General features: G+C 41.8%; 1 protein-coding gene across 3 annotated transcripts in view; it reads right to left on the bottom strand.

The window, feature by feature from the left end:
• The window catches only part of RSU1 (Ras suppressor protein 1), a 194,397-nt gene that overhangs the window by 135,542 nt on the left and 46,592 nt on the right, over positions 1 to 12,263 (bottom strand). For all 3 annotated transcript variants that reach the window (XM_073229239.1, XM_073229240.1, XM_073229238.1), the window contains 2 exons: positions 3,327 to 3,447; positions 829 to 947 (listed from right to left, as the gene is read on the bottom strand). In XM_073229239.1, coding sequence (XP_073085340.1) covers positions 829 to 947; positions 3,327 to 3,447 — 240 coding nt within the window. The remainder of the gene's footprint in view (positions 1 to 828; positions 948 to 3,326; positions 3,448 to 12,263) is intronic.

Below are 12,263 nucleotides of genomic sequence, written 5' to 3'. Positions count from 1 at the left end.
ACACAAAAAATTTCCTCTGTGGTCCAAGAAAATATTTAAGAATTGGCTTCATGTGCTTGAGAAAGTCTGGGAGAGAAAGCAGGCATATGAAAAGTTTCTAACTCAGAAAAACCATATTCTCTGGATGCCATACATGTCGTTATTTGGAGAAAAAGAACATCCAAGCAAGGAAAGCAACTCTTCCCTAAACATTTCATGAGTTCTCAGAAAAATAAGCTTTTTCTAACCTTTACAGGAACCTGCAGCAAAAATTCCATTTGCACACAGAGGATAAAGTGTGTTTATCTGTGACAATTTCTTAATGTCTGATTGTGTATTATAGATAGACTAGACTTCATCAATAAGAGCATTCTTTGAAAGGCTTAAAATAGGAATCCTGGCTGGAAATTTTTAAAATTCTATTAGAGGCTTATTAATGGGTAGTTTGATAAATAAGTGGCTAGAATATCTTTGGGAAAATAGATTACAAAAAGTTAACAGCCACATGAGAGGACACATACATTATTTTATTTTAATTTTTTTGCATGCTCTTTAGAAAGAAAGTCAAGTTCCCTAGCTTAATGTGAGACTTGATCTCATTTAGGTACATAATCTCTATCAGAAAGTTAATATGACATTACTAAGTCCACTTCAGTGCAATGATATCAGGTAACCATATATCATATATACGTACTGCTGAGCTAGGAAGGAATACGCAAAAGGAATTGGTGAAGAAAAAATATCCATGTCCAATAATAACTCTTGGAGTTTGAGCCCTGGCAAATAAATTTCACTTCCAGAATGCAAAGCACCATTTTAAACAGATTTATAGAATTAAAAGTTTCTTACTAAGGTAGAAGAAGTTTCCAGGAAGAGAATTCTCATTCAGGTTGTTGTAAGTCAAATCAAGGACCTCAAGAGCTGGGAGAGAGCCAAATCCTCGAGGCAAAGTGTTCAGTCTATTCATGCTGTTACATGGGGAAAAAGATCCTAGATGTCACACACGAAACTCATTTAGACAGAATGCTCAGCTCACCCGTGTCACAGACCTAAAACCCATGTGTGACAGGCTGAATGCTTAGAAGAGGCCTTAATTCTATAATCACTTTATGTCATTTTAACCAACCTAGTCATTTTAGCCAGAGAATCTCTACATTCATGACGGTTTGAAAATGCCTTCATTGTCATTTCTCCAACAGTTAACACTCCATCACTGTTTTACATAGAAACATAAACCATCACAAAATATCTGTCCTTCCAGAGAAAAACTTCCTTAAGAATGTAGAAATAATAATTCCTCAAAAGATACACAGTAAGCTGTGTAATTTTCATATTTTTGCTTTATTTTATGTCACTTATTCTTCCCAAGGAGAGGGAAAGAAATCATTTTTTTTGTTCTGCAAATACTAATATTCAAAATGATCTCCAAATAGAATGGTGAATGCCAGGGGCTGAGGGAAGGAAACATGGGGAATTGTGTATTGGGTAAGAGAGTTTCAGTTTTGTATAAGAAACTGCTGGGGAGACCAGCTGTACCACAAATGTGAACATACAATGTGAAAATCATACACTTAAAGTGGTTAAGATTGTAATTTTTATGTTATACATATTTTATAATTGAAAAGAAAAATTTTAAAAATATATACATATATCTCCAATACAAAGAAAAATTTTCTATTACTGTTTCATTGTTTTCTTAAAGTCCCTTATTTCTCTTAATGTGGTTCCCTATGAGCATAATTAAAAGCTGATTTTAAAATATTTTCTTAAAAACTTCATATAGGCTGACAGATATTGAAAGGTAGGAGGGACTGTAACACTAAAAATAACTCTAGACATCAATCTTCAGATTAGACACAATCCTTTCCACGCCCACCAAGAGGCCTCCCCAGAGCTGACAGCACAACGGAAACCAAGGGAAGAGTGATTTCCACCTCTTACTAGAGAGGTCATAGGTTAACTTCCATGACCATTTGCTGTAGTGGTAACTGTTGACATTTTCTACAAATTCGCAATTTGTGAAGCATTATTTATATCAAGTATTTCACTGGGACTACCTGAACTATCATGTAATACAGGCAGGAGGCACTTCTAAATACCTCTAGTGCTGAGATGAAGAGACAGACCAAGAGACATTGGGTAACGAGGGCTTTGGATGAGAGACAGTACCTGTAAGCAGCTAGCACTTCAGGGAGGCACAGGCACTCCAGAACCCTGGATTCCAGATCAACGATCTGAGTGCACTGCCAGAAAATCACAGTGTGGGAAAGGCCAGAAGTATACATTAGGAGCTTCTTGTTTGAATATTGCTCTAAGTTACCAATATTTGAAAATCACCAATAAAAGTTTCTGTCTCCACACACAACAGTACACTTTTGAAACACAAGGTACAGGAAATCCACAGTCAGAACTCTTTAAAGGCAGAGGCACGTCACTGAAGGGAGAGCTCCCATCCAACCTCCAGCTCTAGAGCAAGCCTGTAATTTAATCAATATATTGCTTCATACATGGATAAAGCATGAGGGGGCGTTATCATCCAAAAGCTACAACAGTGAAAATGGAATGCAGAAGCCCGAGCTCTGGGTGGCATCAATGGTGTCTGATGGAGAGGGCATGCAGCCCAAGTAACAGGGTTCTCTGCCAAGCTTGGTCACTGACCTTGGGGACTATCAGGAGCAAGTCACTCAATCTCTGGCAAGGAACTGGCTTCCAGGACATGAAAACAGCAATGCCTGCCCTCCCTTCCTCATAATTGATGAGAGGGTCAAATACCGGCATGACTTTGAAAACAGCAAAGCAATCCATGGCATGACTGTTCTTTATGCTGCCTGGCTTGCCACCTCAGCTGAATCCATACTCCCCTCTTCAACTTGGTAAAGACATAGGATTATAACCTCTCCACTCGATAAAAAAAGTGCAAGAATCATGAAGCAGCATTAGGAAAGGTTCCTTCCTGCTATAAAGGGAAGGAGCTGTGTCAATGATTTCTACTAAATACAGAGAGAAAAATTAACCACAGCACAACTGGTCTGAACAGTTCACCCTACACAAGTGAGTCCCTTCCTGGTCAACATAACAGAAATAAAATTTTATTGGAAACAAAATACAGTAAAAAAACTCCCTGATGCACCAACAATTAGCTTTGCAATTAGCTCTTAAATAGATATGCAGTAATGCAGGCCACTGAAAGGATGTATTAAAACAATAAAACTTTTTTAAAAACCTGCAACATAAAATGAAATTAGAAACCAGCAACTCCTATGCTGACTCACAGTTATCCCTGTTTGCCCGCAGCCCATCCCACTCACTCTCTTCCTCACCTTTACCTTCTCCTCCAGAACACTCACCCCAGGTTCAGGTGTTTGAGTTTTTGAAGGCTGCTGATCTGTGTAGGCAGCTCCTCGATCTGGTTATTAAAAAAGTTAAGCACTTCCAGATTCTTCAGTTCCGCTGTGTTGGGTGGCACAGCTACAGAAACAAACATGCTGAGTGTGAATACAGGAACCTCACTCCTCGAAAGGAAGGCTGGCAACACAGTTTGATTTTCTTTCACATGCGAGAGGGATAAATGCCAATATGACCGTCAAATTCAAGCACTCATCTTATTTTTTGAAGGTTTTCCTCAGTTGTAACTCACCACCCAGGAGAAATGGAAATGTTTCCTCAAAGGGCAAAAGAGAATTTCCATGCCATAAACAGCCTCTATGTATCAAAAAGCATATATTCTTTTATAATTTTTACACAATGTTTAAAATGTGCAACCATTTTCTTCCTCTTGGTTTCCTTCCATCTCCACCAGAAGGAAGATGGCAAACTCCAAGTCCCCTCCTGAATAAGGATATATTCATCAAGCTGTTTCAGTGATCTGATATCTAAAGAGCCACTCTCTTAACACGATACTAAATCACAACAATTTAAGTTCAACCTTAAATGATGAAATATTCAACCACCTACTTTATGATCTTGGCCTCTGGACTTTGGCACCTTAATCAACACACATACACACACGTTACCTCAGATTTGCAACACATCAATGTACTGTTATTATGTAGAAATATGAAAAACCCATTCAGTAGCATGATATAAATACTAGTATGCAGATCAAAGGTTAAAAATAAGCCACTGGGGGCCTGAAAGGTCCTTCCCTATAGTAAATGCCAATTGAAAAGCAAAAGGAATCTTTTTCTCAAAATTACTAACTCTTAATTGGTAGCAGAAAGACTCTTGAGTAGACTGTAGTTCCTCCGGCCCAATTGCTGATTCAGTCTTTCCACAGGCATTTGTTACTGACCACGAGCTAGCCCATGGTCCTGCAAACTCTAAAACCAAGACTACCCAGGTAACTGAAATCACTGACACGAGCCTTGGGTACCACACAAGAAAGGGTTAAGTCCTATGTCAGTACTTTTAGGTCCCATCCCAACAGCTCCCTCCAGGGGTGTCCCAGAAGAATAGGATAACCTGCAAGCACCTTTGCTTGGCACCACTACAAAGGTATGTGTAAAATTCCAAACAGACACCAAACACACTGGAGGAGACAGCCATTCCAAGAACTCAAGGGTATAGGTCGCCGGGGAACAAAAGCAGAAAGGAAAGCACACTGTTCAGAACAGTTTTGAGGGTCATGTTCAGCGTCGTAAAATACCTAAGTTATCCATGACCTCAGACCTTTTGGAAGGTAGAAGACTTCATAAAAGGTAAAAGACATGTATTCATTGGCAGACGGGACTGTTAAGTACTATGAATCAGTCTGGACTAAGACACCTAGGAAGTGGTCCAAATGGGAAATGAGCAAGGCCTGCATTAGTCACTGAAGTGGCTGGTTGTGGGGATGGAGATGATGGGATAATGAAGGCAGCTAGAGGCTCCACCAGAACCTGCACTGGATACCTACATGAATGCCTGTGAGCCCTACCTGTACAATCGGGCTGCGAAAGCACATGTGTAAGTGCATAGTCAATAACACACTTTTGTGCAAGTAAATGGCATTCACTTTGTCTAAAAGATCATGAAGAAATTCATCAGGCTGAGTCTCTGGGTGTTGGAAGCTTACTGGTTCTTTCCTTGCAACATGACGTATGGAAACAGCCATACAGACAACTACAGCCGTGCCCCAGAGGTCACCCTCCCCTGCCCACCCTGCAGCTACCACTAAGCCTCTCTCACTGCGTTCATCTCATTAGTCTGAAGAGCAATAGAGAAAGTTAATGCAACCAAGAGAAAATGACCTCAATCTAGCCACAAACCAACAATAATGTAGCCAGAATTACTGCTGCCTTCCCAAAGTTACTTCACCAATGCAACTAAATGCTGGACTGAAGGTATCGCCTTTTTGACAGGATGAGAGATTATTTCACTTTCCTTGCTCAATCAGTCCAATTTAAAACCACAAATTATGCTAAATGTGATTTAGGGTTTTGTTTTGTGGACACAAACAATAACCCCACATTCAATTCACTAATCATTTTCCAGCCTTTTGGTGTGCATGTGAGCTTTTTTGTTTAAAACTCCATTCAAGCTAGAGAGCAAAAAAAAATTACACACCTAATTTCTCCCCCTGGCTATACTAAAGACCAAAAGAAGTGAACAGTCAGACCTATCTTGGGGGTAACAGTCACTCTTTCAACCAAGACTTAGAGAACACTTATTATGTTCACAGTGCCACACTCAGCACCTAGCATTTTAACACCTTGGGAATCAAGCAAGTGAGGCATGCTATTTAAAAAAGAAGCAAGTTACAAAAGAAGGGGTATCGGAGTTGACAAATGTGAACAGGTCAAGTGCTTGGAACAAACTAATCCCAACAAAACTGTCCATAAAAAATAACCAGTTAATAATATGAGTTGTGCAAAAACTATACACATACATGGCATGAACAAGTTCAGCTATTAGGAAAAGGTAGCAATAATATGTCACCAGTCAGATTATTCTGGTGGCATTTCTCAAGGTAACTGACACATCAGCAAGAACATTTTAAAATACAGCTTAACAATGAGCATCAATATAGTTATTATGCCTTTGAAACATTCCTTTTCATCAACCTGTCCTGTTTCTGACTGGAACCACAGCTGTGTGTACACACACACACACACACACACACACACACAGTCTACAGACATGGAGCTGAGCACACATAGGAAACAAAGGGACAGTGTGATGTACCAACACAGACAGGCATGCTGGTCTGTCATCTCTGGCTGGCTCTGATTCCCTTGACTCAGCCCTAAACTTGCTGTGTGTTCTTACTCAACTCACCAACCTCTCTGGGTCTCCATTTCCTGGAGCATAAATGAGAAGGCTGGATTCTAAGTTCTCTTCCTCCTGACTTTAACATTCTGATTCTAAGAGCTGGATTATGAAAATCAATGATATGGATTTAAATAATGCAACAAACGAGGCCCTCAATTAGGAGGCTCAGTCATGTAGAACTTTGCTTATGACAGAGAATTTAGTATCACTTTCTGTCAAAGACAGCTGCTTGAACTGCAAGACTAAGTTGCTACACTGGGGAAAAAGGTCCTTAACTAACCAGTCTCAGGTGTTCCTTGGCTCCTAAATGCCACGTTCTGCTTTAGTCACAGGATTGAATGACCACTAGGGATGCTTTCCACCCAGAGTTTCTGCTGAGTTTTGGAAAAGGTGAAAAAGATATGGTCATTCCACACCAGGCACTATACAGAGCACAGCATTTGTAACAATTCAGCCTAACAAGCCCAGCTGGGCCCTCTTTTCCTTCAAGTCCTCCTCCTAAGTCTAAGAATCTGACCGTTATTCTTGGAATTTCATCTGAGAGCTGTGTGCCAGCCCAGACTCAGGAATCAGCCTACATAGTTTCTGGACAATTCCACAAGAAGCCCAAAGTCTCTGGGGGGCTCAGAGGTGGAGATCAGGAAGGGGACTCACCGAATCTCTTACATTAATGTCTCTTTAAAAAGCTCCCTCAGTCAGGCAACCCCAGAGAGCACTCAAAGACACAAGGAATAGACCAGGGCCCCAACTCCAAGAAACAGTTGACCCTACTCTATGCCTGAGTACCACCTCGACTTCTCTGGAAAGGACACATATGTGTCTGCATCAGTCATGTTTATAAGAGGTCCAGTGATGTTACTGGGCATTGCACAGCTGAGGTGTATTCACAAAATCAATGTTATGCTCCAGAATATGCTTCCCCTGCTTGCTAGCTACATTTAACCGCCTACCCCAATACAAGGGCCTAAATCAACTACTGTCACAGCAATTCGTGCTCCACTCCGGGAGCATTTTGTTCTGGGATATAAAATTAACAATTCTACAACCAATCACGCATTTTTTAAAGCTTTTCAGGAGTTTATCCACACAATAACAAATAGTAGGGGATAACAAATGTGTAGTCACTAGCTTTATGTGGCTATTTAAATTTAAATCGAGCTGTGAATGTAAATTAGTGCAGCCACTTTGGAAAAACAGTGGAGACTCCTCAAAAATTAAAAATAGAAAATGATACAGCAATTCCACTTGCAGGTATTTATCTTAAGGAAATTCAATCACTCTCTCCAAGAGATATCTGCACCCCCATGTTCATTACAGCATTATTTACAAAAGCCAAGGTATAGAAACAACCTAAATGTCCATCAAAAGATGAATGGATAAAGAAAAAATATATATATATAAATACACACACATTGGAATACTATTCAGCTGTAAAAAAGAATGAGACCCTGCCATTTGAGACAACATGGATGGACCTTGAGTGCATTATGCTAAGTGAAATGAGTCTGGCAGAGAAAGACATATACTGTATGATCTCACTTATATGTGAAACTAAAAAACAAAACAAAGCAAAATAAAATAAACCCAAACTGATAGAAAAAGAGATCAGATTTTTGGTTACCAGAGGTGAAGGACAGGAGAATTAGATGAAGGTATTAAAAAAGAAGAAACAAAGAAAAATTTAAATCTAGAATAGTCGAAATTAAGTAAAATTCGTAATCCATTACTAGGTTGCACATTTCAAGGCTCTGACAGCCCCGTGTGCCCAGCAGCTGACGCACTGGACAGCCCGGACACGGACACAGAATTCCCATCACCGCAGGACATTGTGGATAGGCTGTCCTGGAGCAGGGCGTCTCACAACTTCAGGACACCAGAGTTCCCGGAGGGGTGATTAAATCCAGGTTGGCTGGGTGGGGGAACCTCAGAGTTCATGATTCAGTTGGTGTGGGGTGCAGACCGAAAATCTGCATCTCCTACAAGTTCCCAGGGGATGTGCTGGTGCTGCTGGTCCTGGGCCATATTTTGGTTTAGAAAACTTTTAATTCACTGGTGATATCAAGAATCATGCCAAGTAAGATTATAATAATCTATCTGGTTCAAATTAAGATGGCCTGTCACCTGAAGGAACTACAGAGCCTGAGGGGGTTGATGTTCATAAAAAGTAGGGGGGTGGGAAACACATAGAAGACACTTAAGAGTGCTAATCCACCCAACCCTGGGCTGTAATCAAACCATTTCCAGTCAACTCTGCTTTCCCCCACAGATCTTTATGGGGAAATCAGCATTGGGGTATTACCAACAGCATTCAAGGGGGGAAGTACTGAATTCCTGAGTTCACCAAGTTAAGTCACTTAGCAGCAACTTCATTATGGCCACGTGTGGTCAGACGAAGAGATGTCACTTGTGATATTTATGGCCTTCAAAACACTGAGGCCTAGCTAGAGATGCTCACAGCAGCAACAGCACAGTCTCTGGGGTACAGCTGACTGGGGAGCTTTTTGCTTTTCAAGCAAAAGCATCTTGTGGCCCCAGCAGCAAAGAAATAAAACTGCAAAAACTGACAGGCTCTGGGAGCAGCAGGCACCTCCCTACCCCACCCCACCCCAAGGACAGGAGCTCGCCTGCATGCAGCCTCCAGAAGAGCTAGTGGGTGGCGTGCATTGGTCTTTATTTATTTATTTTTTTTTAGTTTTATTTTGGTATCATTAATCTACAATTACATGAAGGACATTATGTTTACTAGGCTTCCCCTTTCACCAAGTCCCCCCCCCACATACCTGTTCACAGTCATTGTCCATCAACATCGTATGATACTGTAAAATCACTACTTGTCTTCTCTGTGTTGCACAGCCCTCTCCGTGCCACCCCCCCCACTATACATGTTAATCGTAAGCATGCACTGGTCTTTAGAGCCATATGGTTCCCACTGACAGCCAGGTCCTCTTCAGCTACAAAAGGGTAGTCACACACCAGGCACCATGCTGCCCCCCACAGCTACTGGGAGGCCAGAAGCTGCTCAGCACACATGTAGGTTCTCGTCATAAGCATGGGCATGACATCAGAGGTAAACTCTACCCCCTCACCCTCTAGCAAACTTCTGAGTGGTTAGAGCTACACTCTGCCCAACTATTTTTCTCAAGTGCCCACATGTTTTTAGCTCTGGAGATTTCTTCAAAGGAGAAGCACTGGGCTAGGACATGAAGGCCAGGGGACCCTGCCTGCACACCCCTTTGAAAACTGAATTCATGGTTCAGCCATTGCCTCCTTCACAGGAAACCATGGATGGATTGCAAACCACCACCCATTAAGAAGAGGGAGACACAGACATGTACTTTCTGGGAACCAATCTCCCAGGATGAGGGCTAGGGCTAAGCCTGGTACTTGGCCCAGTGGTGGGCATGCCCCTCTCCCTGCCATGGATGAATCGCTAACGTCTCGTGCCAACTTTCCAAGGACCCATAGACCAAAGGATGCACAGAGATACCACCAAGCAGGATGAGGTAAAGCAAAATAAATCAAAGAGCACTGTTCCCAAAATATGATGTATTCATATTAAAATAAGAGGTATTTGTCTATTACTGTAACAAATGAAAATGCCTGGTCAGATTATTAAATGTTTCTGCTGCTTTATAAAATTTCTTTAAAAGAAAAGGAGGAAGAAATGGTGGAGGATATCTAAATGAAGCCAGTTTTTTACATTCCTCATACTGCTATAACACAGTTACTTGAAAAATCACAAAAAGCCATGAGAATACATAAAAATTACAGTAAATCATTCATTATATATACAATGTGAAGAGAAAGACCACCTAAAAGCAAATGGTGATGTGAACATTTCTTTGCCGCAATATTTGATGACTATGATACCGGGTAACAATCTTTCCCCTCTATCCTGAATGAGCCAAGGTGGGAAGGAGCCAGATAAATAAAAATGATAGAAATATGACTTGGGGCCTTCCTGGCCAGAGTAAAAGGATGGTCGGTCCCTTTAATCCTTAGCCATGATAGCTAGACAACATGAGTCTATTCATACCACAGAGTCGATGTCTAGACTAATTACACAGGTGCCAATTCTTTCAGCAAATTAGGAATCATAGTCTCGAATGCCATGTTAATGATTACATGTAAAGAAGAATCTCTTCACTCTTGCATACAATTATGCTCTTCAGAATTTTATACACATCAAAAAAAGTTCATCTGTACTTATAGTGATTAATGACTTTTGTTTGCTGGCCAAAAACACATGGTGGATAATGAATTAATTATACTTTAGCAGAGAATTTGAAGTTCAAAAGTATACTAATGATAACTAGCTTTACAGATTTTATGAGATTTCCCCAAAAGCAGCGATTAAAAAAGTGAATTAGAGTAGTTATGGGTTATTTAAAAACAAAGTTTACGAAACAGCAAAGCAAATTTTCATTTAAAAGAATTTACATCTTCAAGGAAAAAATAAAATACTAAAATTTCTAAACTCACACTCAATGAAGGCCAACATCCCCCAAATATTAGCTTTATAAATGAAAATAGATACCCACAGCTAGAGGTACATGCTTACTGTATCCTGCCATGAACCACCCTTAAGATTCTACAGCTTAAGTAATCTTACCAACCAAAAAAAAAAAAAATCCCTGATTTAATTCATGGCAAAAAGAATGGTCCTACTCTTTCAGCAACAATGAGGATAATAATCATACAAAAAACGGGGGAAAAAGTTATAAGCAAGCAGTAAGGCAGATTTCATAGTATAAAGTCAAACACGCAAAAATATATGTCCCTGGGCTATAAAAAGTATGCACGCACAAACAAATCAAAAAAGCTGACAAGCATGGATTCCTGCTCCTGTGAGGATGCAGAATTTAGGTAAAATCTGAAAGTTGTATTAGCCTCCCAGAGAGAACCAAGGAATGTCCACGCAATCTTCAGGACTTCCCCACCCTGATTCTTCTGGGAACACGTCTTGGACACACTGCCCTCGGGCTGAGGACCACACTGCTTGCAAGGCAGGGCAGGGATAAACAGCTTTAATTTGGGAGCTGGGCGCTAAGAGGAAAGGCAAAGGCATTCAGTGGCCTGGGGGGAAGTGCCATCTACTGAAGGGCAAGCAAAAGACAGAGGCCCCTGGGGGAAGACGCTGAAGACATTCTGAAACAGCACCAAATGCGAGAAGGAAAAGGAAAATGTGAAAAAGCCTCAACCAATCAATGCGCGCGCACACACACACACACACACACACACACACACACACACACACACCACACACCACACACACCCCCCCACACACACACACCACACACCACACACACCCCCCCACTGTTCCTGGCTTTGTTTACAATTACGAATTACTTCAGCAGGAGGCCACATTGAGTTGCTTCCCATCCTTCCTCGCCTTGTTTCCATGCTGAGGAAGAGTTGTCCGAGGAGGAAGGAAGCAAGGGGGCAGAGGACGATGCCCAGGGCTAGAAAAACCCACAAAACCCACACAGCAGCTTTGCTGACTTTTCTGACAACAGCAACTCTGCCTTCTAACCTCAGGATCCCACCAAGCAGGACGCCCCTGCTTTTCCGTGTGAACAACTGAACTCCAGGGCCAAGGCTGGTCCATGGCATCAAACGGGTGCCGCATCTACACTGTACGGACCTCGCTGGGAGAGGCAGCAGGGGAATGGCCAGCACCGAGGCGCGGGGGCCAGGAGAGCCTCTGCTTCCAGCTCCGCTTCCCTAACCGCTTCAGGCCTGTGGCATCCGGGGGGCAGTTCATACAGGTTCCCCTCTCCCCTGCTTCACCCCGAGGCCACGTCCTCCCGAGGCTAAGGAGCTGCAGGGGCTACGCTTGATTTTCCACACAGTGCTGGCAAAGCTGGCGGGAAAGGAGGGCTTTCTGGGCAAAAACTTTTGAAGGATGAGAAGATTTGAAGAGAGGGGCAGGCACTGCAGTAAGAAGCAGGTGATTAGAACAGAGAATGCACAGGCAAGAGAACAAGGCTCAAAGAATGGCAAAAAGTTAGTTCATGTTGAAAACAGCCAAAGGG

This window comes from Manis javanica, chromosome 2, assembly GCF_040802235.1.
Source record: "Manis javanica isolate MJ-LG chromosome 2, MJ_LKY, whole genome shotgun sequence".
Taxonomy (NCBI): Eukaryota; Metazoa; Chordata; class Mammalia; order Pholidota; family Manidae; genus Manis; species Manis javanica.
Note: the sequence above shows the minus strand (reverse complement) of the source record. Positions and strands in the feature narration are given on the sequence as shown.